This window comes from Pisolithus orientalis, assembly GCF_024613125.1.
Source record: "Pisolithus orientalis strain OTSU chromosome Unknown F5J12scaffold_14, whole genome shotgun sequence".
Classification (NCBI taxonomy): Eukaryota; Fungi; Basidiomycota; class Agaricomycetes; order Boletales; family Pisolithaceae; genus Pisolithus; species Pisolithus orientalis.
Window position 1 is genome coordinate 707,998 of NW_026260795.1, and position 24,412 is coordinate 732,409.

The 24,412-nt window shown below is 49.9% G+C and overlaps 9 protein-coding genes across 9 annotated transcripts; 5 read left to right on the forward strand and 4 right to left on the reverse strand.

Annotated features, from left to right (window-relative positions):
* Positions 1 to 500: 500 nt before the first annotated feature.
* Positions 501 to 2,237, reverse strand: F5J12DRAFT_768895 (uncharacterized protein). The gene is made up of 3 exons (XM_051742224.1): positions 1,890 to 2,237; positions 1,582 to 1,819; positions 501 to 1,521 (listed from the first exon to the last, which is right to left on the reverse strand). Exons 1-3 carry the CDS (start codon positions 2,149 to 2,151, stop codon positions 801 to 803), a joined length of 1,221 nt encoding a protein of 406 aa, XP_051600026.1. The 5' UTR covers positions 2,152 to 2,237; the 3' UTR covers positions 501 to 800.
* Positions 2,238 to 2,240: 3 nt separating this feature from the next.
* F5J12DRAFT_832076 (dipeptidyl aminopeptidase) lies at positions 2,241 to 5,872 on the reverse strand. The gene is made up of 15 exons (XM_051745765.1): positions 5,608 to 5,872; positions 5,353 to 5,551; positions 5,202 to 5,305; positions 5,065 to 5,148; positions 4,836 to 4,915; positions 4,202 to 4,784; positions 3,952 to 4,151; positions 3,668 to 3,885; positions 3,514 to 3,615; positions 3,376 to 3,451; positions 3,129 to 3,323; positions 3,021 to 3,075; positions 2,892 to 2,966; positions 2,537 to 2,790; positions 2,241 to 2,479 (listed from the first exon to the last, which is right to left on the reverse strand). Exons 1-15 carry the CDS (start codon positions 5,854 to 5,856, stop codon positions 2,374 to 2,376), a joined length of 2,580 nt encoding a protein of 859 aa, XP_051600027.1. The 5' UTR covers positions 5,857 to 5,872; the 3' UTR covers positions 2,241 to 2,373.
* Positions 5,873 to 6,002: 130 nt separating this feature from the next.
* F5J12DRAFT_720788 (integral membrane protein S linking to the trans Golgi network-domain-containing protein) lies at positions 6,003 to 6,803 on the forward strand (the record flags this gene model as incomplete). The annotated part of the gene is made up of 4 exons (XM_051741259.1): positions 6,003 to 6,056; positions 6,106 to 6,220; positions 6,275 to 6,476; positions 6,527 to 6,803. 4 exons carry the CDS (start codon positions 6,003 to 6,005, stop codon positions 6,801 to 6,803), a joined length of 648 nt encoding a protein of 215 aa, XP_051600028.1.
* Positions 6,804 to 9,074: 2,271 nt separating this feature from the next.
* F5J12DRAFT_832110 (P-loop containing nucleoside triphosphate hydrolase protein) lies at positions 9,075 to 12,710 on the forward strand. The gene is made up of 18 exons (XM_051745766.1): positions 9,075 to 9,323; positions 9,376 to 9,451; positions 9,506 to 9,554; positions 9,610 to 9,631; positions 9,688 to 9,859; positions 9,925 to 9,965; positions 10,022 to 10,077; positions 10,127 to 10,231; positions 10,285 to 10,410; positions 10,488 to 10,574; positions 10,632 to 10,709; positions 10,763 to 10,810; positions 10,865 to 11,044; positions 11,113 to 11,443; positions 11,504 to 11,581; positions 12,010 to 12,033; positions 12,096 to 12,192; positions 12,230 to 12,710. The coding sequence occupies exons 1-18, from the start codon at positions 9,258 to 9,260 to the stop codon at positions 12,448 to 12,450; spliced, it is 1,857 nt and encodes a 618-aa protein (XP_051600029.1). The 5' UTR covers positions 9,075 to 9,257; the 3' UTR covers positions 12,451 to 12,710.
* F5J12DRAFT_832130 (dynamin protein dnm1) lies at positions 12,711 to 15,884 on the reverse strand. Its single transcript, XM_051745767.1, has 11 exons — positions 15,721 to 15,884; positions 15,628 to 15,659; positions 15,529 to 15,569; positions 15,166 to 15,472; positions 15,039 to 15,118; positions 14,640 to 14,982; positions 14,462 to 14,587; positions 14,053 to 14,415; positions 13,783 to 14,001; positions 13,207 to 13,698; positions 12,711 to 13,138 (listed from the first exon to the last, which is right to left on the reverse strand). Exons 1-11 carry the CDS (start codon positions 15,776 to 15,778, stop codon positions 12,806 to 12,808), a joined length of 2,394 nt encoding a protein of 797 aa, XP_051600030.1. The 5' UTR covers positions 15,779 to 15,884; the 3' UTR covers positions 12,711 to 12,805.
* A 27-nt stretch (positions 15,885 to 15,911) lies between these two features.
* F5J12DRAFT_832133 (ATP4, subunit B of the stator stalk of mitochondrial F1F0 ATP synthase) lies at positions 15,912 to 17,087 on the reverse strand. Its single transcript, XM_051745768.1, has 6 exons — positions 16,965 to 17,087; positions 16,872 to 16,914; positions 16,604 to 16,817; positions 16,384 to 16,554; positions 16,106 to 16,328; positions 15,912 to 16,046 (listed from the first exon to the last, which is right to left on the reverse strand). The coding sequence occupies exons 1-6, from the start codon at positions 17,002 to 17,004 to the stop codon at positions 16,021 to 16,023; spliced, it is 717 nt and encodes a 238-aa protein (XP_051600031.1). The 5' UTR covers positions 17,005 to 17,087; the 3' UTR covers positions 15,912 to 16,020.
* A 35-nt stretch (positions 17,088 to 17,122) lies between these two features.
* On the forward strand, positions 17,123 to 17,659 carry F5J12DRAFT_102704 (uncharacterized protein). Its single transcript, XM_051737969.1, has 2 exons — positions 17,123 to 17,267; positions 17,332 to 17,659. Exons 1-2 carry the CDS (start codon positions 17,198 to 17,200, stop codon positions 17,529 to 17,531), a joined length of 270 nt encoding a protein of 89 aa, XP_051600032.1. The 5' UTR covers positions 17,123 to 17,197; the 3' UTR covers positions 17,532 to 17,659.
* F5J12DRAFT_102705 (uncharacterized protein) lies at positions 17,660 to 18,503 on the forward strand. The gene is made up of 4 exons (XM_051737970.1): positions 17,660 to 17,887; positions 17,958 to 18,231; positions 18,282 to 18,368; positions 18,424 to 18,503. The coding sequence occupies exons 1-4, from the start codon at positions 17,787 to 17,789 to the stop codon at positions 18,487 to 18,489; spliced, it is 528 nt and encodes a 175-aa protein (XP_051600033.1). The 5' UTR covers positions 17,660 to 17,786; the 3' UTR covers positions 18,490 to 18,503.
* Positions 18,504 to 19,552: 1,049 nt separating this feature from the next.
* F5J12DRAFT_102797 (ubiquitin-related domain-containing protein) lies at positions 19,553 to 21,292 on the forward strand. Its single transcript, XM_051737971.1, has 8 exons — positions 19,553 to 19,749; positions 19,900 to 20,147; positions 20,221 to 20,325; positions 20,389 to 20,520; positions 20,585 to 20,654; positions 20,706 to 20,981; positions 21,033 to 21,117; positions 21,177 to 21,292. Exons 1-8 carry the CDS (start codon positions 19,692 to 19,694, stop codon positions 21,268 to 21,270), a joined length of 1,068 nt encoding a protein of 355 aa, XP_051600034.1. The 5' UTR covers positions 19,553 to 19,691; the 3' UTR covers positions 21,271 to 21,292.
* Positions 21,293 to 24,412: the final 3,120 nt, after the last annotated feature.

Below are 24,412 nucleotides of genomic sequence, written 5' to 3' on the forward strand. Positions count from 1 at the left end.
TTCGACTCCAACTCTGGTTTTCATACTCTTGTGAATTGTATGGTTGGCTGATGTCTTGATCCTTGTAATATTTCTTTATTTATTTACCCTCTCTTGACTTCCCTTCGCGATTGGTCCAGGTACCTTGGTTTTACTACGTGCACTGCTATAGTGCACAGGCCGGCCTTGTGCCACTCAGCGTGTAGTGCATTTTGTTCCTTTATCTCTTGCCCATACGTGACCTTGTGATGTCGTTTTGCCCTTCAGCTGTGTCCGCGATACCTTGCCGACTTGTTACATCGGCTGAATGTGCTTCTAGGCATACCCACAACCCAACGAGCCTCGACTCGTCGATACCTTTCTTTTTCTTCGGTTTATATAGATTTGTCCCCTTCTTGTGGTCCGAAGTGGTTGGGAAAAAAAAATCAGTCGTTACTTTAATATTTACAATCTTCTCTTCCTGCCACTGTTGGGATTTGGGCACGAATATTGACCTCAGTTTATGCAAATATGATTTCATGCGTTGAATCATTGCATGGCGACTCCTGATTTTACAAGAACCAAGGTGATGGGCAACAAGGTCTAACTGACACCAAGGATGACTAGAAACTCACTATCATAATACAACAATTAGAAACAAACCTGAAAACGCGTGTATATTCTACGATCAATGATAGCCAGGAAAGAAATTACATATTCATAGCTTTGGAAATTGCAGGACATTACCTGAACACGGATCCAAGAGCTTGGGAGGAAAGGGCAAACCAGAGAATGTTGAAACCATGAAGAGTTCCGCGCCACGGGCCAGGGAGGCTGAACTGTCAATGATCATCTGCCACCTCTGTCCCCTGACCCGGAGGACACACGAGTGAACAACAGCGTAGTCTGGTGAGCGCTGTGCGCTCCCCCTCTCCCTCAGTAGACTTCTCTGGCTTGATGAGATTCAGGATCGATTGAACCCACGCAGCCCAGCGGCGTCTCTCTTCAAGCGATGGCAAGCGCTCCACGACTTCCAGGACCTCCGTTGCAATTGTGAGTAGTTTTCCGGCGCGTGAAAAATATGGGAAGTCAGTCGGGGGTTGGTGGGGCATATGAAGTATCCCCCTCATAAACTGGTCCGTGGCAATCAGCATCAACTCGCTAAGGGACATAAGAGAGAGTGCCATCCTCTGCGTCGGGGGAGGGCGTAGAGCAACGATGGTTCCGAGCGGTGAACTGCGGGCCCACTTGCTGTCGCGCGTGAAGAGTTCGCTGGTGCTACGTTTATGTTCCTTCTCTGTGATGAACTGACCAATGAGTGCTATCAAAACTCGACTGTCGGACACAGCAAGCAACCAGTGTTCCCTACACGCGTAGGAAGCGTTGGTACGCACGGGTAGGTTGTACCCTGACTCGAAAACGTCGAGGGCGGATAACCAATAGGGCAGAGCGGTGTTGGGTTCACCTGGCAAAGCAAGAGACCCATCTTTGGCAATGATTTTTCCGAAAAAGAACAGGGCCGTTCCCAAGATGCCATGGAGTTCACTGAGAAAATCGATTGCTCTAAAGAACGCAAAGTCAACTGATAGCCAAGGTAGAAACCTAGGGTCATCGTATACATACATCCTTTCCTTTTCGTTACATGTCGTCCACCCCTTCTCCTGGGCTGTTGTCGGAAACTTGCGATGTTCGAGAAGGCGAAGGAAATGTAGGTCTAGGGATCTCAGTGGTATAGATGGCTGCCTCTCCTTATCCTCCGGAGTACCCAAAATGATGTCTAGGTGGGAGACAAGGGCATGGTGGCACTGATGGATTACAGCGCGTGTCAGCGTGATGAGATCGCGATTTGCACCTTCACTATCTGTCGTTTCACGGTAACAGGTCTACATGAGCAACTCATGTGTTCGGATGACGGTAATGACAATCCACACCGTTGAAAAGCCTTGCGGCCTTCGTAAAGAGGGCTTTAAGCCCCAGCCAGTCATCGTGGGAGAAGCCTGCGCGCAGGATCTTCGCTGGTCTGCTCTCGGCGAGTGACGTGGTACTCATATAATGCAGATACGAAGGCGATACATCTGTGTATGTCACAAGCCGTTCATCCGCAATAAGTAGCCCCGGCAGATCATCCTCTTGGGCCAGCGTGTGGGGGCTAGGCGTCGCGTGCCGGGTATACGTATCCAAGTTAAGATTCATGACAGTGACATCATGTGGGGCTGGGCGCTAAATGACAACCCGTGAGGAGTGTGCCCTAAGTGAAGAAGTGCTCCCTGAATTCGGACATGTTTCGCCTGGTATGAAATATAGCATCCGGATATCCTGGACCCACAACAAGAATATTACGCCTAACATCATCGTCTTTATCATACTATTGGAACCTTTGTACAGCTGAGGCCTCGGGTATGCCAATAGAAACCCTCACCAACCCCGACGGTGACCCCCCCTACCCCACTTCTCGAGAAGGAACAATGTCATGTACTCGTACACTTCCCTGTTGGCACCTCTCATGTTAATAGAGTGATCGCTACATATTATAATGTCAGTGAGTCTCGTAGGAGTAGGATTTATCGACAGATCTCACCTATCTGTGAACATCCTGAACTTGAAATTTCGAATTTGGGCATTTGTGAGCATGTCAAGGAGATGTGCCGAGTTCGCGAAATGGACATTGTCGTCGCCACTTCCGTGCATCAGGAGATAGTCAATATTGCGGAACCCTTCGACAGACGAGATTGAAGCATTGATGTAACCGCCAGGGTTGTCGTTCGGAAGACCCATGTACCGTTCTGTATAAATGGAATCTGGGTATCTGTGAGCCCAGCGAGGATGATTCGTCTGGTTGTTCAGCTTACCGTACAAACGCCAACTTGTCACAGGCTACAAATACCACATATGTATCGTAAGATAATGCAACTTGAAATGCAGCGTAGGCTTACCGCTACGGCCATCGCTAGCGAGTGGATGCCTGCGTCTGCCTCGGCTACTTTGGAAGCCATGAAACCACCATAAGACTGAATGCATTCATGAGAGGGATGAAGAAACGGCTTTGCACACGGTCGACTCACCCAGCCCCAAATGCCAATACGTTTCGGGTCCACGTAAGGTTTACTGGCCCATATGCTGTGAAAAGTGGATGAGCGGGAGGTTGATACTAAAAAGATTAAGGTATGCACCGCGCTGCATTGATCTGATCGCGGGTCTCCCAGAAGCCCAGATTATTCCTCACTGGGTTGCGCAACTGACGCCCCTTGTAGCCCGTGCCCCTGCCGTCAACGATAACCACTATGTACTGGAGGGTACAAACGAGGTAGTCATGCCAGTCGCGTTTATAATTGACATCAACTTTCTGACTCTCGGGCCCACCGTATCTACAAAAGATGCCAAGTAAGTCTATGGCACACATCCGGATGGAATACCCACACATGGAAAAGTACAGAGTACTTCGTTCGACCCGAATCATCCATTCGCGGTGGCCGCATCTCCTTCACGTTTAGTTCTTAAAAGATTCCGAAGTTAACCCACCACCTTCGATGCGTCGACATTTAGATAGACCCTTACCATAACCATCACTGATGATGGTGGTGTAGGTAACTGTGGCAGTTTCGAATACAGTCAATGTCGAGTTAAGCGCAGCATTATCTGTGAGAACATAGTCAAAGTCTAGAAACCCACCGTCAGTTCCAATTAATATCTCAGAATTGGACAGCAGTACCTGGTTTGTCAACACGGACCACCCTTTGCCAAGGAACTCCAGGTCCACGGTAGTTTAATAGATAAAAGCCAGCTCCAGGTGAGAAGCTGGCAGAGTATGAAGATGTGGTCGATTCATCTGTCAATGGGGAGGGCGTTATAGGCGATGCTGTGTTCGGTGATGAGATTGGGACAGAATACAGGTGGCGCTCGATGGAGGACAGAGCCGCTTGGAAGTAGCTGCCCTGATCTTTAGTGTCATGTGGCGGGGGAGAAAGTGTCGGACATTAAAGAGTTAGAGCTTACATCAATCCTCTTTGGGCATCCACAATTTGTATACCTCCTGTCACCTCCCAGGGTCCAGAAGTGAGAAAACGGGGCGTAGTGGAGTCGGCCGGGTCAAAAAGAGCAATATGATTGTACCCATCCTTTGATGGTACGATATCAAGGTAGGCTGGCGAATCACCTGATCGCAGGCTTGGTGGAAGAGGGTAAATGTTCTGATGCTGCAGAAGAATGGACATCATGATTTGTGGACAACGGGGACTGCACTGACCGACTCGATCCAGCCTTCATCAGCTTCCTCACCATTCTTTCCAAGTCGTCTGACGACCACACCAGACCCGGTTCCTTGCTCTGGGATCAACTCATCAAGGTGGAAGAGGATGACATTGCCGTTGTCAGCAGCACGGTTAACTTCCCTCACGATCAAACTCGAGTCATCGACCCAAGCAACTTCAGAAATGATACTGTTGTCAGGCGAAAAGCGACCGGTCCAAACTAACTCGATCGTAGTCGCCGCAGCAGAAAAGATGTTGGAATACTCGAGATAGCTTGCCAGATTAAACACGTGTATCGAGGCAATGGGGTTGTTGTAGCCAGGCTTCGGGTATTTAATCACCACATCCTCGGTGTAGGGCACAACGGCATAGGCGTCATTAGTTGGGTTGTAGATTGGAAAGCGATATTCATCGACAGCAGTTTCATCGAGCCGAAGAAAAGCAATTTGTGAAGAATCAGGGGACCACCAAAGAGCGTAATCAGTTCCGAAAACTTCTTCCTCATAAATCCAGTCGGGTATACCGTGGAAAAGCGATGCATTTCCAGTGTTTGTCACACGGATGGGAGATATAGTGGAGCTTGAAAACTGGTTCGTTAACGGCTAAGTAAGAGTGAAGCTACACCCTTACCGGGGAGACGGCAGAACATAAAGGTCGTTGGACGCAACGAATGCAATAGATTGGCCGGTTGGTGCCCATGTTGCATAGGGCTGTGACTGGGGGATTAGTGGGGGGCAACAGGGGATTGGTTGCCTTGGTCTCCAAATCATGGATATAGTAATTGCCGAAGCTGGAGTGCCTCCATTGCTATTGATGCATTCACGTTTGGCAGATGAAGTTGATAGAAGTGCATACGCACTTTGACCTTGTCTGCCTTGACAAGAACGTACTTCATGTCCGGCGAAAGCTTCCACTCGGTCCAGTTTAATTGGCTTCCATTTTCCTGCGAGTTGGTGTTAATACAATACTGTATCACCACGAAATAGGGAGGGTTACGTCTTTGATATCTGCGGTGGAAATCAAAGGCTTGGTCTCGTTAGTTTTGAGGTCAACGAGTACTATCCATCCATTTTCCATCATTGAGAACACTCCGTCCCCAGCTACAGTCGAAATGAGCACTCGGAAGGGAACAAAGCCGACCTCAGACCTTCTGGGACCCAATGAACTGAATGGAGGCTAGCACTGAACGTTCCATTATAAATGTGGTCAAGGGAGAATTTCTGGGCTCTCGGTCCACGGAATGGTTTGCCATTGTACAGTACGGTAGCAGCAAAAACGCCAATACAAGCTGACAAAATGACAAGGGATGCAAGTGATAGGACTAGAGCTTTGAGTGCGGTTGGTCGCTGGACAATTAGCATGGCTCAGTTATTGTATCTTCACAACCGATTCGTGACCTAACCTTTCCGCTGCCACCGACTCGAAGACCACTGTCTAGTTCGGATTCCCCTTGGCCGTGTGCCTCTTTCACGAGATATTCTTCGTCTTCATCGTCCGAACTGGGTGCGTCGAAGGGTCCCTCACCGTAGTAAGTGAGCGGTCGCGCAGCACGGTCGGAAAGGGAGGGGGAAAGACCTCTAGGATGGTCTAATTCGCGATCCAAGTACCCCTCTTCTGCATTAGAAAGGTGTTGGTATGCATGCGGGGCCATCTCCAAGTCCGGAGGAAGCCTGTAATGGCCTTGCGCGCCCAAACTTGCTTCCTCCACACAGCTGGCTTAGGTAATCTATGTCACGTGACATACCATTGCCCGCACACCTGAACGTGGCGGATATGGAGCGGGTAACGTTTCGACTCATGCCCCCCTCACGACATCCCACAAGCTGGGACCCAGCACTGTTGATCTCCCAGGTATCTGAAACTATTACTGTGGATTGGACTTGTTGAATCTTTGCTACAGATCATTTCCATGCAAACGCTGCACTATCTGGTGCTTTCGGTCCTAATACCTCCTTTGCTTTCCTTGTTCGCAGAACCATCGTCATTACTTTACGAAGGAGGAGCCACTAATGTCGGTACGCAAAATAACACACATAGCAGTCATATCGAGGACCGACGAATTTCGACAGGTATGATCATGGACTGGCGCGAAATGGCTGGGAAGCCCACCGTACGCGGTATGCCTGGAGAAGAACGCTGGCGTTCGTATTATGGGGCTTGGAGTGGAGGAAGGAGAGTCGGTGAAGGATGGGAGGATAGTGGTATTGGACGAATAGACCCTACAAGAGGCTGGGTCATCGCAATCTCATGGATGATCGCTTGCACAGCAGAGTGAGTGCCCCACATCGAGTCAGATGACCACTTAATTCTTTTATTCATAGTATCTATTTCCTTTATACCCTCATTCGGCGGCCGCGCCTCATCCTAGATTTCGCGCTGACCCTGGTGTTCATTCATCTCGTACTCACGACTTACTATTCAGCTTCGATACCCAATTCCTTGTTTTTCTGGTTTATTCTAGTGGCAGGGTCGGCATGGACAGTCATTGTCGCCGAACAGCTGTGTGTGAAGAGAGAAATGACTGAAGGACTGGTGGTTTCCCGTCCAAGGGACGAAGATGAAGAAATGGAACTGGGCGGAGTTTCGCGTAGTGATTAAGTAGGTTGTGCACTTCCTCTTAGTGCGTTGCTCTCAGGGATACTCTTTTGCAGCCTTATAGATTTCATGTGTTGCTTTACAAGTGTATTTTCAACGACTTTCGTCTCCTTTTATCATCACATGTCATAGTCACTGGATCCTGATCCATGAGGCATAATAACCAAGTACGTATTGACATATTTGAGATGCTTATGCCTATCAAGGAAGGGTTCTCTGTGTATAATCAGACTTTCCCTCAATACACCGTCGTGTTTGTGGTGAAGTTTGGTTTTTGCACCTTCGAGTGAGTCGTTTCTTCACATTTAAACCGTGCAGGGCTCTTCACTTTCATCCTCACTTGAAGAGTCGTTCGGCATTTTTACCGACTCGAAACGGACCGGTACATGGAGTTCGTCTAACCGTAGTGCGAACAAGCGATCGGCCACATGACCAGTTCGGTGAGGTAAGTAAAATCCGCGGAGACAGTGTGGCATATTACGGACAACAACATAAGGTCCTACAAAGCGGTTCCACTGCACTATATGTTGCTATACTTGTGTACGTCAACACTTGACCCGCCCTTCTGGTTGCGAAGCTTGACACAGAAAACGCGGTGATCGGATGAAGAGGCGCCATTTATACTAAGTATCCAAATTTTGTTACTGGCCCCGCACACGAAGTGGCGGCGGCGTGGTGAGGCGTCAGTATCTGCGTTGTTTTTTGATCTTCTACCCACTCCACAATCCGCCGCCGGGTGGCTTATCCACAGCGCCATGTGTAATCCCGTGTCCTCAATTGCTGCTGCCAACATTGGCCTTGTGTTTTGGGGTAGAAAATGCGGGAAGGTAGCTGGTCACAACAGGGCTCATATAAGACTGTATATCTGCCCTGCCGAGGTAAGTGGTCTGAGATGTGGGGCTCCAATTCCAGAAGTATCGGCACTACTAGTTGCCGAGCGGGAATTATCAATTTTCCGCTTGTACATAAGATCTTTGAAGCCGTCCGCATGTTACATAAGTCGACTTGGGTAAGTCACGGTTTCTGAAAAACTACTGTTCATTAGCAGGTGCAAAATGTAACGCTGTGAGGTTGATGGTGGCTGAAACTTCTATTAACAGGGCGGACTAACTCCTCATGACATCGAAATTCAGCCCTGCGGTGGCGCCTTGATATGAGATACGGGCCACCGGTGCAGCTGTGCACTAGACTTCGTTCTCCCGTTTCAATCTCTGCTCCAACGAAGTACTCGATATGATGTATATGAGGGTGGCCACCGATGACAGCGCTAAGGGAGATGAGTTGTGCGTAGCCTCACTTGGTCTGGATTGAATGTTGAAGCTTCAAGTAAAGTCTGCCACATCTACCTTAGTTAGCCGTCGCCAACGAAAGTCTAGACCGTTCATTCTCGGGGCCGCGAGCTGACTGCAAGCTGCCGCACGCCACTGACCACTTGTATAATACTTGTTTAGGAAGTCGATACAGGTGTGGGGCGGATCTGTGAGAATGGCAGTGCGTGTGACGTGTTAGTGGCATGCAGCCAGCGCCAGCGAGCCCCGCACCCTATAGAATTCGGTTTGCTTATTGCGAAACCGTCTGAGCGTTATAAGGCGGTGGACGAGTTGCAAGTCACAAGCTTACTAGATCTGAGCACGCACAGAGATCCAAAGCAGATCGTTAGCGGTGAGCCTGACGCCGGGAACTCGGTGCGATGAAGTTTCTGAGGATCTTGGGACGATTCGATGCGGTCCTGGCATATTGCTGACAGCAGCCAGAACTTACCTGGACTGCTGTTAATTAGTGTACTTGAGATTAGATGCATGCATGTTCTGCATCCACGGTGTGGCGAAGAGGGTGGGATTTTTGTGGGATCCCGATCAAAGGTTGCCAGCGACAACCGATCCTGGCCGGCCGGTAATGCGCAGAGGGAAACCTGCCTTAATAGGCAACATGTCTGGCCACGTGCCGGTTACGAGGAATGCATTCTGCCCCGCTAAGCTCATGCTTTCTCCCAGAGCGCAGTGTGGTCCACGCCGCATCGCCGCATTCCGCTGCAGTTTGCAATGCCTTATAATCTCCCAATCGCCATTTGTCAAGTAAACGTAAATTGCGAGCCAGGTGGCTGATATGAGACTTCCGTTCCGGCTCGCTGTTCAGGTCGGCGGTCGATGCGTTGCGAGACGTCCGAATAAAAAACAGTCTCCTTATCTGAACTGCTGCCTGCAGCTGTGGGTGTGCGACTCGGAATGCCCTCTGAGATCGCGCGCTTCATGACTCATTGCTATTCCCGCACTCATTGAAGGTTTTTCATTGCGGAAGCTTACCGAGTTTGCGTGATATTGGCTCCGTCACATAAGTAATGCACCTTTCAGCTACCCTGTATTATTTGTGACCACGCGGCGCTAATAAACTACTTAAAAGACCGACCGTGGCAAGCGGCCTGGCCTTCTCGCTTTCCACATCCCCAACCCTACTGCAATGGACGCCTTGAAAAACATGCTCTCCCCCCTAGGGATGAACACGAATGCCTTGCAGGACACCCTGGTATAGACCTTTCCCATTCCACCTCGCCGTCATTCGCACTCACTCTGCTCAGAAACTAGTGGTCATAGGTGGTACTGTGGAGACAGCCAGGCGTATATCCGTCTCAGCCTGGAATGGGTTTGTCGACTGTGCGTCTTCCCGCCCTATCTCCCGTGTGTCGCCTTAATGACCTTCCCACCTAGCCTTCTTCTTGACGGCGCACTTCAGCCAGGAGGATTATCCATATGACTGGTAATGCGCTTTCCTTATCCCCCAGCCGACCTCGGAGGCTGACACTGTTCGCTAGGCTCATGCATTGGCTTTCCAAGGCAAGACTTGAAACATCATCCATCTTGGCTGACTACAGTACTCATTCTGTGACTAGCAACCGGCATGGGGCCGAAGTCGAGAGTTTGAGATAACGACGCGTACAGTGTCGCGCAGTGGCATTACGCAGTCGACAACCGGTGATTTGGATGAAGAGGACGTCGACGAGGACGAGGACGCGCTCATACATGGTCGGAAAAAGCGCAAGGTTGCATTTATCCCTAGCTTAGGCGAGTGTCCCTTACGGAGACACAGTTTCGTAACACTGTCTAAACTAGCTGACGCTTGTCGGCAGATACTACACATACTATATATTACCGTGGCCACTGGCTTCGGGTATGTCAACTAATAGTCCGTCTTTGGTAATGTTATTGACTCATGCCTTTCCACAGATAACGAGGACCAAGCGTTACCCCGACTACGGACATGGCGCTGCGCTAAAAATCAGGTACGTCCAAACTCCTGCTCCGCGTGGTTCGCCCTGACTGTGTGACCAGTGTGGTCGCTCGTAGCAACGACATCCTCAAGAAACTTGTCCTCGAAGCAAAACGAGAGTATGAGAAAGATGCTGAGCACCGCGTCCACATCTTCATGGCTGATACGTGAGTTTTCCCGTATTACCTCACGCGGAGCTTAGTCACAGACATTGTCAAAGTACCTACGCCTGCTGGCGGTGGAACGGAGCTCGGCAAAAACGTCCGCTGAGTTCTATTGTTCTGCAGCCGGGAGTAAAGGATATGCTCTTGGCCGATTGCAAGGACTTCTTGGCTTCAGAAGACTGGTGAGTTACAAGGTGTTGAATTTTATCTCAATCAGAAGATTTCATTCATATTCGCAGGTATGCCGAAAGAGGTAAAGCGTGACTACTCTGTGCTGCGTTCACTCTAAGCCATGTCTAGGCATTCCCTTCCGTCGGGGTTATCTCTTGCATGGTGTTCCTGGAAGGTTGGCGTCTCCATTCCGATTTTTGATGCAATTAATAAAGCTCCCCGTTGCGTGTAGTGGCAAGACGTCGTTGATACACTCGTTAGCAGGTGAACTCGGATTGGACATTTACGTCGTTAGTTTGTCGTCGAAGGGGTAAGACGCCACTGAAGGGCCTTCTAGCGGGTTATTAACATAAATGAGAACAGGATGAGTGATAATACCTTGACCACTTTGATGAGTCATGTACCTTCCAGGTCGGTGGATACTTCCTCCTCGTGTCACTAAGTCTCATCTATTCGTGGTTATAGATGTATTTTGCTGCTTGAAGATTTGGACGCGGCGTTTACGCGTTCCGTCAGTCGAGATTCATCTTCAACTGGAGTTCCCCTAGGTGGTACCACTACGACCAATAATGAATCTGACGGATCCACTCTGAGTTTAAGTGGGCTCCTGAACAGCCTGGATGGTGTCGCTGCGGCGGAGGGTCGGTGCGTTATCCTTGAGTCCCCTAACCCGCGCCCATTTCGCTGATATATTCACCCGATGGTGTCTTCAGCCTCCTCTTTGCCACCACTAACCATATCGAGCGCCTTGATCCTGCACTGAGCCGTCCAGGGCGCATGGACGTTTGGGTGAATTTCACCCATGCGACGAGGTGGCAAGCGGAAGGCATATTCAAATGTTTCTTCCCCTCTAAGCCTAAGAATCCCCCAGTCGATTCTGCTGAGACCTCGTCTCCAGCCGACGAGAAGACTGACGTTTCGCAGAAGAATCTTCCAGTCCCAAAGCGTAAAGCATCTGGACACACCATTCCAGTTCTGGAGGAGGCCGAAATTGCAGAATTGGCTAAACGTTTCGCAGATACCATTCCTGAAAATGAACTCAGTGTAAGTGTCAACTCGTGTCCCTTCGCGTGGGATTCGCGCCTATTTGATGTCCTGCCACAGGTCGCCTCTCTACAGGGGTATCTTCTCAAGAACAAGCTCCGCCCCCGAGAATGCGTCGACGAAGTCAGTGAATGGTACGTTAGCACGCCCATATTTCATTGTCCGGATCTTGAAGCGATCATGTGATGAAGGGTGATCCAAGAGCGTGAGATGCGCGAGAAACTCAAGAAAGAGAAGGCGGAGGTGTGTGATCATTCTACCTTACTTGGCAGGTGACATGCGGGATATTAATTCGGCCTTCAGCGGGAAGCCAAGGAAAAGAAAGAGGTACGACGACACTTTGTAGTATGGTACGGTGCGGAATGACGGAATTGATTCCTCCCGTAATTCGTAGGCTGAGGAGAAGGAACGGAAAGAGGTAAGTTGAAAATATCCTAAATTTCTCTGATCCACTGTACTGATGACTTTTTGCATAGAAGGAAGACAGGCTCGCCAAGGAGGTAAATTATCTTTTCGAAACTGAAACATCCGCTATTCACGGTAGCTGATCTGGCGCCCTCGTGCAGCTAGAGGAAAAGGAAATCAAGGAGGTGCGACTTAACAGAAGAGGCGAGTTGCATGCATTCTCATAACTGCTATTTTTGCGTATTAGAAGCTGGAGAAGAAGGAGCGAGCCAAAGCCAAGAAAGCGCATCGCGTTGAGGCAAGTTTAAAGCTCGATGGCGCAAATAGTTCCACCAGCAACACCAGTCATTGGCTCGAGCGGCCCAAATACTCCTACGGAAGTTACGTTGCCTGCTGTCGTTGCTGGCGTCAAGTGCGAGTCGTCATCATCATCATCCGAATCGGATAGCAGCAATGGCGGTATTGAGGCCGACACCGAGGAGAGCATAACGTCGGAGGAGGAGCTGGAGAAACCCATTGGTGGATCAATCAATGTCGTCACCAAAGAAGTTGGGAAGGAGAAGTGGGTTGCCGTCAAGGGGCAACTGGAGGCTTCTGACTGAGCGAAGCCGTTCCCAAGCACTTGCCATGTGTTCAGTTTCGGCGTTCCTCCGGGCTGTTCTACTAAGCCACTCGCTACCTCTAGCTTTTGCTCGCCGTCAGTCGTTCTACTTAGATGAGTCGTGCGTCCCATTTAGTGTTGCTCTTTCGCTTGGTACTCGCTATATAAGTATGGTGACTGTTAGTCTTGTTATCTAGACTTGCCTGTTTGTCGGTAGGGTTGCATATTGATGCTGATGTGTCTACATATTATGCAATGGATGGTCACAACTATATCTCCAGTGATCAATAAAAGAATACTACAATAAAGTCGTAGTGCCATAGACAGCATGCAAAACGTCAGGGTAAAAAAGTAGTCTAAACTGTCTTGAGGTTCACTTCAGAAAGTGTCTTGAAAGCCTCCTTGTAGGCATCCAACAACGCCTTCACCCGTGTCCGTTCCGCTACTAATGCTTCATCTTCATCCAATAACTCCGAAAACAATTCGGGTTTGTAGAGCGTTGCTACTAGCCGATTTTGCACGTGCTTGGATGAATAATTGACCAAAAGATGCATAATCGCTTTCGGAATGAGGTCCTGTATACTTTGTCTGACGATCGAAAAGTACGAAGCGATCAATGACCGAATAAGGGCCGTCTCCATCTCTTCGCGTTGCGTTAATTGAGAGCCACTGTCACCGGCTGACGAGACCTGTGGGACATTACCAGCCAATCATTGAGTTAGCGTTTTGAACGCAGGGAATATAGTAATTTCCTCACAGCTTCAATATGTTTACCCAGGCTTTTCATGTCAAACGCCGCATTATTTCCATCTAGTGATCGTTTAGGCGCCAATATCCCAGTAGGACCCGGTACATCTGCTCCGGATACATCACGGCCAGTGGTAAGTGGTACAGAACCTGCATGAGACCGTTCCACGCTCGAACCTGCAAGGGGACCGGGGCCGTTCTGACCGAAGAAATAATTCAGGAAGGTCTCCCGTGTAGAGTTGGGCGACGTTCCCGGCACAGCAGGTGCGTGTGAGTGCGATGATGGCGGCAGAACGGACGAATGCCGAGGGTGTTTTGTTTTCCCCGAAGTGCTAGCAGCGGAGATAGCAGATGCTGTTGGGCGGGAGCGATCGTGAAGCGTTGCCGACACGGAACGACCATCTCGCGTTGGAACGCCATTCACAGCTACTGGCTCTTCGCTGGATGAATCGTCACCATCTCCACGTGTTGGGCCGCCAGGCATCGGGTCGGAGCTTACAGCCTGAGAAAATCAATGAGCGATCCAAGGGGATAGGCGGACGTTCTGTCGGACAAAGCGTGACACTATAATAAAGCGAACACTTACGCGTGAGGGTGGCGTTGGTTTTGGTGAAGGTGCCGTTGCGGTTTGCGCAGCAGCAGCAGCAGATCCCGCAATGAATGTCGGATGGTTTGTGTTGATGTACGCAGCTTGAATCTCAATAAGACTTTGCGCATAGTCCGACGTTGGTCCGAGGCGTTCCCGCAGAAGCTCTGAGACACATTCTATGAGTTGGGCGTGTAAATGGGGGAAGCGTTCCAATTCCTGTAGTAATGGAGAAGATTAGATATACAGTGCCAAGGAAAAGTTGCTTACCATGCTTGTGCAATTATGGCATATTTTGACCAACTCCTCGTATACTAGCTCGACGCAACGAAGACTTGGAGCTTCCAGAAGTTTTATCTGTGGCTTGACCAGCAAGTCGAAGGCGGCTTCGGGAACAAACAAACTTGGGCGCGGACCGGTGGAATTGCGGATAGCCGTTCGAATGTCTTGGTTATCCAAGTTTGCAGTGGAGTCGATGGATGCCAGAGCATGGCCAAAGACGTCATTGAATATATAATATATCCTTGCACCACCTGACAATTCTTTGGTCGACATATCCACCTTGGTACCTTCGATGGATGAGATAAAATCCTGAGCAAATTGGTTCATGAGCCGAAGAATAAGAGCTCCTTGCTGTAGGGCTGTCAGCTGAGGGAAAAAGATGCTCATGCTTCATTACCTGATTCTTGTCCCCGAATGCCGCGGCATCACCAAAGGAGTTCAGTTCCTGTTGTGCTTGGCCCATCAAGGTATTGAGTCGAGCTTTCATATCAGGCAATTTATCGCGTATGTGGCTCATCAAGACCTTGAACAGAGGCTGTGAGTAGCTCCACAAAAGGCGTCAAAAAAAAACACACCTGATTCAGCGCCCTCGCTAGATATTTGGTGCCATTCTTATGCGCAATATTCCGGTATGCCAAGTGGTTTTTGAAAAATTCTGCTTCTGCCTCTAACGCGTCTTTCATACTCTTGTCGGTTATGATGTCCTGTTGACTACGATTCACCACGCCGATGAAACCTAATTTCAGAGGATAGACGCGTCCCGTGAGTATGTCAAGCGCATTTGTCCCAGCATCCATGAGGTCTAGCTTTGTCAAAACTCCAATGGTACGGCGTCCTTGAGGATCTACGGAACGGGCGAGCTTGAGTGCGTCTGAATTGGCCAGGTCGACATTGGCAGGGGATACTGCGAGGATAACGCTATAACAAACATTAGTTAAGAGTTCCAGGACCATCGCGTCGAATTCCAAATCCACCTGTTAGGCTTTGAAATGTAGTCCAAAACCAGGTTCCTAATTTGGCGCTCAATATCGCTCGGTTGATCGCCCACCGGTATCTTAGTTAATTATTAGGTGAGTCCATGGCGTGCTTCAGTACACGCACCTTTGTTAGACCAGGCAAGTCGACCAACGTCAGGTCCAACACGTTCGGACTGTATATTCGTAACGATATCGGGAGTTTACTGACGCCTTTGTTCTGTCCGGCAACACGGAAAGTCTCCTGTTCGATTTCACGGCGTACATCGTTAAAGTCTGTGAACCGTTTGTCGATATGGAGGAACTGTGCCCACTCGGCATCTGCAGATGGGCTGGCGGACGGATCCGGGACGGGAGTGTGAATTAGCTGGAGAATGAGGGGTCGGCGAGTCACGATGCCTTGGCCACGCGGAAGAAAGTCTCGTGCAACAATGCTGAGAAAAGCATGCCGGTGAGTTACTACTACGCAACGGCAGATGCACACACACACTTTTCTAGCACACTAGATTTGCCCGAAGACTGGCTGCCAACCTAAGAAAGAGAGTATGTCTACGCGATGCCGGCTGGGTTATATGGTATCACGACTTACGACGACCAGTTGGGGCATGTCCAGCTCCCCGCCTGTGGTATATGTTCACCATGAGTTCAAAGCCCACTGCCCAGGAACATTCATTGTACGCACCAAGGTTATTGAATGTGTCCTGAAGACGGTTAACGAGTTTGATGAGGTCGACGTCCATCGTGGTAGCTGGGTTGTCCTGGCAGGAGCCGAACGGCGTTGACCTGGAACGGAATGTCAGTCACCCAGCGCTGAGCTTGCCGGAAACGCGGATGGCCCACCGCGCGTCATCGCGGCAAGGACTGTTTGGATTTGTTTGGACATGCGACCATCTTAGTATTCAAGCCAAACAAGTACGATAAAAAAGGGCACGTCGTGCTACGTTTTCTATCGGTAATGGTAATCTAGCTAGCCACGACCTCCCTAAATCGCTTTGCTTTTCACAAGTTCTGTTGTCGTCCACCGTCAGACGTGATTTGTGAGATACTTGCAGTATGATCGAACTTACGCTCAAGCTCTGCCACAGCGTTGGCCAATATCTCCTTCTGCATCTTCTCGTCCGTAAGATCAGACGTGACCCTTGCAATGATGGTTTTTGCAAGCTCAGCCTGCTCGCTCTCCTTCAGCTGTTGCTCGTACCGCACCCAACTGTCCAGAACGGCCTTGAGCTCAGAAGCCAGTGCAACCTTTTGACGCTGGACGAAGGCTCCTGCCTCCAACTCGGCAGTTTCCTACATATGCAAAGTCACACGTCAGATCCAAAATGCTGAGAGTCCATGCCCGGACCTTCGAAACGGCAAAGAGACCGTGCGTTAGCGACACAACGTCCTTCATCTGTTCAACAGAGTTGATGCGGTCTTTTACAGCTTGGGTATGTTCGGCACGCGAGTTCTCCAAAGCGGTCTTGACACGTTCAATGTGGCCGTTGGCCCAGTCACGGTAGGGTTCACGGATGAGCTAAACGAACGGTTATGAGTGTGACAGTGTATTTGACGGAGCCACATACCCTGGCAAGGTAAGCAAGGAGAATAAATGTCCCTGCCGCAACCACAGTTTCCTCATTTACGACATAGAGTTCTTGGGAGATGGCCGTAGCAAGAAGGCCAGTACCGAGGATGGCAGTGCCAGTCTTGGTGATGAGGTTGGGGGAGGACGGGAGGGAATTTATGATTTCCGAAGCACGCTCGGAAGGAGGGGGATTTGACGTGCTCATGACACGGCTGGAGGTGAGATGGTCAATTAACTAACACGGCTTTCGACTTGAGGAAACGCACGCATTGACAGCGCGGGCGACAGTGGGCACTGCGCGTGTACGGGCTTCGCTGGCCGTGAGTGAAAAACGTATCAGTGAGTGTAAACGAACAAACCAGATGCCTTGAACGTATTCAGTGCAATCCTGGACGCCATTGCGATATTTTGTAGACAGAACCAGCAGTCCCGGCGTCCTTGAACGACAAGCAAACCATCGTGGGAATAAGAGCATTATTCCGACTTGTCGCGATGATTATGTCATCAACCCTTAAGACACTAGTACACTGTACCCACCCAATCAATGGTGCCGGTGAGGTAGGAATGCTGTCTTCGTGCTTTGCATTGTAGGATGGTGGTAAACGACCGCCACCTCGTGATGTATTCCAATATATTGGTTATCGCAATTCTGATGCAAACGAGTTAGTATGCCCGGTTCATGTGCCCCGGCACTCTTCTAATTCGCCTGATCCTTCTTCCTACCAGCGGCAGCTCTACGCACTAGGTTTTGGAGTCTACAGGGTGTTTCTGGCTCTCTCATTTGTCGAGGGCGGTTTATACGCCCCCCGCCGTCCTGTCGGATACATAGTCTCTTGACGAGAAGTTGGCCTACTGATTGGCGCCCGCTGCATCGGAGGGCTACGTGTTCGGCAAACGCCTCCAGAAGTACTTTCCCAACTTCGTAAGGATCCTACTGTCCACCTTTAGACAAAGGCGACCATTAAAATCTCGATTCCCGATACCCGGCAGCAATCTTGGAACGTTCAAACGCCATGAATAGTACGAACTATGATACGCCCGCATTAATGATTTCACACTGCCCTTGTTACACATAAAGGCAAGATCTCTTCCAATTTCGTGTACATGTCTGCAGTGTGCGCTTTCGTGGCCCAAGGTTTATTAAACCTCTGGTCTGACCTCGCCAGAGCCTAGCACGGCCAATGATAAGTGCAACTAATCACTCTTCCTTCCATGTATACAGGGTTGGGGGTCTGCTTGGTGATGACAAGGTAATCAAGGCAGATGATCGAGCCACAATTTTGTGCGTCCCTTCCACGTTGATTGTTCATAGTCGCAGCTGAACATGGTCCATGTGTGTGGGCCTGTGATAGATACTATCTTAGAGGGTCTCGTACCTCCAATCAATGGCAATTCGGGTTGCATGCAGGCGGCCAGACTGGAATCGCCGTTTGCCATGTCAGTTCGCCTTGCCTTGCTCAATGTACAACGGACTATGCACCTGGACACATCGTCATCACCATGCTTTCCACTCCCCGACAGGCTCAGTTTCAACTACCAAGCAGGGGGGACCGCTCCTTCAAGGGGCCCGATGGCCGGACATACCGCTGGAAGTCGAACGCTGGCTTGCTACGCAACGAGATGCAGGTGTGTCCGTGATTACGCTTGTACGATGACACGAATGTTGACGTTCACAGTGTTCAGATACGAAGGGAGTTGTTGTGGCGACATATCGCATAACAATGATGGCCGTGTCAAAGGACGGAGAGCTCCGCATTAATCCAGTAGGATGACTCGATGCATTAGTAGTTTATTCTGCTCATGTTCATTTCATTACAGCCTGGCCGATTTATGGTAGATTTCCTCGTCGCCACTGCGCTTGCAATGCGAACTCCAAACTTTTGACTTGAGTTTGCAGCATGCATTTCGAATTCATGGCATGTAGTCAGCTTCAATATGTTCCTTATCGTCTGTTTTAATGTTGTCCATGAGCAGATTGGATTTTCGTTTTTGTAAATACTCTCTCCTTTTACTTGTACTCGAGATTTATGGAGAACCTTAGGCCCGGATTTTAAGCGGACGGGTTCCACTAATTATACCAGAAGTATGCCGTGCTTATTGTATGGGTTACTCTCAGCTGCATTAAACTTAACGTTCGCGCAACTAAATGACACTTCCTATCGAACAGTGGTTTGGTCTTAACCAAAGTGAGTTCGGATGCTTCGCTTCCTTTCCTCGAGGGTGGGATATGTTGCCCTAACTCCTCAGGCCTTCGTGTCATCTAACTAGCATTCTCGTGCCAACTTGACATATGCATCCACATAAGTGGCCTACGAATTGAAGCCTAATAGTGTGCCCACGCCTACAGTGAGTACGTCTGCCTTCGTTTCTGGCCACTGCCACGTCGCGCGTTCGCGACAATTTGAAAATCGTTTCGTGAAATTTGACTGATCAGTGAAAGCTCGAACCCATATTTATGTTATTGCGAGGTGTCCAGGTGGGACACATTCATTCGGCATGCGGATTCATCTGCGCACGTTTCTCTACCGAGATGGTATAAGTACCTCGTCATCTACGGAGCATGCTTTTTTTGTTTTACGTGTTCCAAAGACCCTCAATGTGGAGATCCTTACAAATAGCCTCCTGTCGAAATGGGCGGCGTTCGCTACGACGTGGCAGCAGGACATGGAATAATTATCCGCGCTTCAGAGGGATTTCAAAGAGGGTGTCTGTACATGCTAGATATACTTCTGCCACTGCCAGTGTCATCAGCTTTGAAGCTGGAAGGTTGTGAATAGTCCGGGCATGGAACACCGTAAAAATTTCCTCCCTCCATGCCGTCTGGCCAATACCATAGATTCTACGACGAGAATAATCTTTGGTCGACCGCCTTAAGGGCGGTCTTACACTGGTCGATATTCACTAGCCTTACATACATGCTAGTTTGTTCATGTTCTTCGGAATATGTTCCTAATATAGCAGCACGCCTATTGTCATTAGGCTCCCGTGACGCCACTTGTATCTCAAGCCTACCGTATAACACGAAGGCACTTTGAAAGTACTTCCAAGCTGCCTGGGGGCCAATATCAATCCTACCTTCACCAGAGATGACGAGTGATCGAGACACACTTATAAGCATGGGCTTTGACCCATCGCGCGTCGATTGTAAGCTCCTTTGATTACAACTGTGCCTTTAAATCTGATCATGGATGGATAACAACATCATTCGACCCGCGGCAACTTTGTGTCCATATCGACCCATATGCGTAACTTTGGGCTATCGGTTGGTTACTTTGGAAATCTGAACGGGTGCAGGGGCGTTGCGTGCCACCAGCCACCGTGGTCTGCAACCAGCTATGGACCATCTCCTTGAGCACGAGGGCGAGCCAATATCCGATGCCAGCACTCCAGCGGGAAATTCTTTGCCGTCTTGGAATGCAGCTCAGTCTACCTCGGCTATGGATGCAGATGGCGATGACGATGACGCTGAGGCTCTACGCCACCTCATCGGGAAGAAAGGGGTGGTCTCTGCCGCTGCTACTGCAGGGGATGTCGAAGCAAAGGTACGTATACGACTTCAACGAGCAATGATCTACCTAATGACATGTCGTCGAACGCGGTATGGACCAACGATAGAGCATAAAATGCTCAGTGTGTGGGAAGACGTTCAAAAATACTGCTTTAGCTAATTACCATGCTGAGAAGAGTGGCCATGACCAGTTCGAGGAGTCTACGGAAGAGGTGACACGATTATTTAGGAGTCACTGTTATAGTGAATGCTGACTTCTGCGATTCTTACCGCAGATCAAGCCTCTAACTGAAGAAGAAAAGAAGGCAAAGTTGGAAGAGTTGCGGAAAAAGCTTGCCGCGAAACGTGCTGCCAAGGACCAGGAGGAAGCGAAAGCAAACGAAGTGATTAGACGAAAACAGGGCAAGGTCCGTCATTGAATTGTTAATGCCGCTTGGCGAATCAACGCACTAACCAACTACACACGCGTAGGATCTCAACAAAATCAAAGAAGAGATCAAGGCCAAAGAGATGATTAAGGAGGCTGAGCAAAAACGGAAGGGTAGGTTCCAAGTGGCCCAGCATCGTGCACAATTTTTCACGCAACTATTAGAAAAGGCGGAGGATGCGAAAGCAAAAGCTGCAATCAAGGCCCAAATTGAAGCCGACAAAAAAGCACGGGCAGAGAAAGCTGCTCGTGAGAGGGCTCTACGTGAAGGCAAGCCCATAGTCGACAGCCAGTCTGGGACCAGCAATTCTACACCCTCACCAGCTACAGCGGCATCATCGTCTAGTGGTGTAGCTGGTAAGGATTTTAAAGATACGCGGCTGCAGATTCGTTTGGCCAGTGGAGGTACTCCATACACTACGACGCTACCCAGTGACTCCAGTGCGTCCGATGTAAATCAGTCTAAAATTGACATTGATGGACCCCTGACAGCTTTATACGACGTCGCTGAGTTCGTTGCTGCGCAAACACTTTCCGTGAGTGTGGAAACAGTCAGCTTTATGCAGCAATTCCCGAGGTATGCGTACATTGTTTTACATATCCCTTGAACACCCCTTCCGACACTGTACCCCCTAGGAAAACATTTTCTCGCACTGATTTCAACAAAACTTTGCGGGAGTTGGGCCTAACCCCATCAGCGGTATGCTTCTTCGCCCCAGGAAACGATTAACAAACTCATCCGGTTAATAGGTCCTCATAGCTTCGCAGTCGGCGTTAGGGGGTGTGACGACCAGAATTGAGCAAGTCTAGATTTATGACGCGATGTATAGTAGCGCTCTGCAAAGAGATCGCGGGGGCGACGATGATATGCAGTACACACCAAGTAACCACCAAGATATTTGATGGATCCGTAAGTTGTACCAACGCAAAAGCGGCATGCTGTAAATTTGACATCCGGAGAATCCGGAGGATTTGGTCATTCGTGAATCCAATTGTGAACATTCGATGTAAAGATGCCAGGATTACTGTATACAAAAGTCGCCCACCAACTAGCTGGGAGGGGTGTGGGGGGATTGGTTCATTAGTCAACGGGTATATGTGGGATTCAGGTTCAGTGACTTTTTGGCTCGCCCAGCTTAGAGACCGGGCCATTGCTGTTATGCTGCCTTGGGATTTGCAGATAAGTTTGGGGGCATGACGTGACGTAAGTCTGATGCCTCTGACTGTTAGCAGGCGGTACGGATGTACTAAGTACGGCGCCCATCTCCCCGTCCTCCCAAGTACGCTAAAAAGGTGTCAGAGCGACCGCCCTTTTTGTTCGTCCCAGAACGACATAGATAAGGAATCGAGGATGGTAACCACGAGGAAAGGGTACGACGATATGGACAAAAAGCGCGGAGTGCATGGCTGGGTAAAGTACCTATCAGTCTCCTAGATGAAACCCAAAGAAAAATATTTTCGGAGCTCTAGCGTGTTCGTGAAATATTACCAGCGCCGTGGGAGTGCTTCCAGACGTTCTCGAATATTGGTAAAAACAACTTCGGTCATTTACTTTTTTGGCCCTGGTTCCAAGGATTCACAGGCATCCCTACATGTTCCATCTAACCGTCGTAACCAATGTCCAGAACTCTGAGTGCCAGTCTGACCTGTGGAGATGACGAAATTGCTGGGTTCTGGAGTTTGAACTACATGGTGTGAGAGAAGACTGACGATACCAAGATATGATGGGAGTGCTCACAGCTACCTGCGGCAGTGATATGGGTAGTACCAATTTGAAACGGTTGGTTAGATTATCAAAAGCGGACATATACCTTTTCATCATTGCTTTGGAGGGCTGTTACTACACTGCAGCGGCGCTCATCATGATGGTGAGTCATGGGTGAGTCCGACGGTCCGGATTCGCTTCCGCGGGGTTGACCGCACCTGAACTTGGAGGGCAGGCCATAAGAGTTTGATTAGTAGACCTGTTGTCGAAAGGGTGCTGAATGGTGATAAGCTGAGCGTAATCAAATTTGCGATGCAGGAGCTTTGCACTGGTTCCGTGACCAGCCGGGTGGGTGTGTGGACTTGTAACCTAAGTTATGAGCGCCCGAAGTCGTGCTATTTGTGCATCGACTGGGAGACCCTTCTGGCTGTTTTGCCAATCTCCAGCATATCTCCCCGTCAACCCCTGCGATGGAAAGGGTCGTCCAGGAAGAGCACACTTCGCGAAGACCAACGCCACCCCTGCGGGACAGGCCCGTTCGTGTTCCATATGGCCCAAGAGTAGGCACCCATCCGAGATACTCGGTCGATGTGGTTATCCCCGGTCCCGGTAGCCCAGCTGACGGCAGCTCCTCACCAACATCGACTCTCCCTTCGCCCAGCGTCCTGAGCAGACCCACATCGCCTGCTCGCGAGATACCCCCGGCTTCCGTCGATCCATCCATCAGCATCACCTCTCGTATGGTAGACGCTGCCGTACAGATACCCTCATTACCACCTTCCCCATTGCCAGATTCGACACTGCGAAACCTTCCGGCTCAGTCCTCTACCGCACCAAAGACTTTTGTAGGGTCATTCCTTGTCCCACCACCTCTCCCACCACCCCCTGTGATCAAATTCGAACCCGTTCCTATCCCTTGGAAGAGTCTTTCTCTGGAATCCGCCCAGTGGACGTTCACATCATCAGAGCTTCAAGAAATAGTCTCCAGAGCAATCCGTCTTAGTGCAGGAGAATCGTTCATCCGCCTCCTCTCCTTACAGGTTCTCGATACAGATATTATGGAAGCGGAGCAACGTCTGGATAGCCAACGTCTTGAGGCGCAGGGGAAATGGCGCTTCGAGGTTGGCCGTCGAACGATGCTTATGCAAGCTCTGAACTCCATGGTGGCTTCACTTCCCAACGGATGCGAATATGACAAAGATAACGCGATGGGCAGTTTAGTAACACAACTCGCTACTTCCATTGCATCCTGCGATACCCAGATGTCTACCATCCTGCAAGCAATGGATCAACAGACACAGTTGTCTTCACTGCAAAATAGGCATTGGTCTTCGGCGCTCAGCCTTGCTTTGCGCAAGCTCAACAAGGCGTGCGAACGGCAGGCTGGAGAACTGAAGCACGCATTAACGAGAATACGTGACCTTGAAGACGAGCTCGAAGAAGCGTGGAAGGAAGCAGAAACAGTTGCCGCCGAACTCGATGCTTTGAGGGCAGCGAACAACGTTAAACAGGAGAGGACTGAAACATACAATGAACTGGAGAGAAACACTGACACACAGAACGAGTTGAAGGAAATAAACGACACAGACAACGAGCTGCAGGAGATGAGTGATATGGACAACGAGTCGGTGGGAAATCATGATAGGGACAACGAGTCTGAGGAAAAGAGCGACGCGGACAACGAGTCTGAGGGAAAGAGCGATGCGGACAACGAATGGGAAGAAAAGAATGATACAGGCAACGAATCGGAGGAAGGCGCTGACCAGTCCGACATTGACAACACTCAAACACTCGAGGATCTCACTGTCACCACCGACATTGGACAGCTGGTTGGCGTCACCGCTACTGCCGTTGCCTCCAAAGCGGTCCTCCTCAGCCCAACAATCCCAAGTACAAACAATTCAGATTCCAAATCCATCAGGTCTGCCAAGTCCGGAAAATCTACACGGAGCAAGCGTTCCGATGCGCAGAGCCGTCTCTCGCGCGTTTCCGCCGCACGGTTGCGAAGTCGCACCCTCTCCAACGCAAGTCTACGGCTACCGAGAAATCTTCGTGCACCGTCCAATGCGGTTCCATCTGCAAGTCAGCCGCCTGTACCAGCGCTGCCAGACAATCTACATGGACACTCCTTCCTCGACATGGGCAATGTCTCCAACGAGTTCGTCAG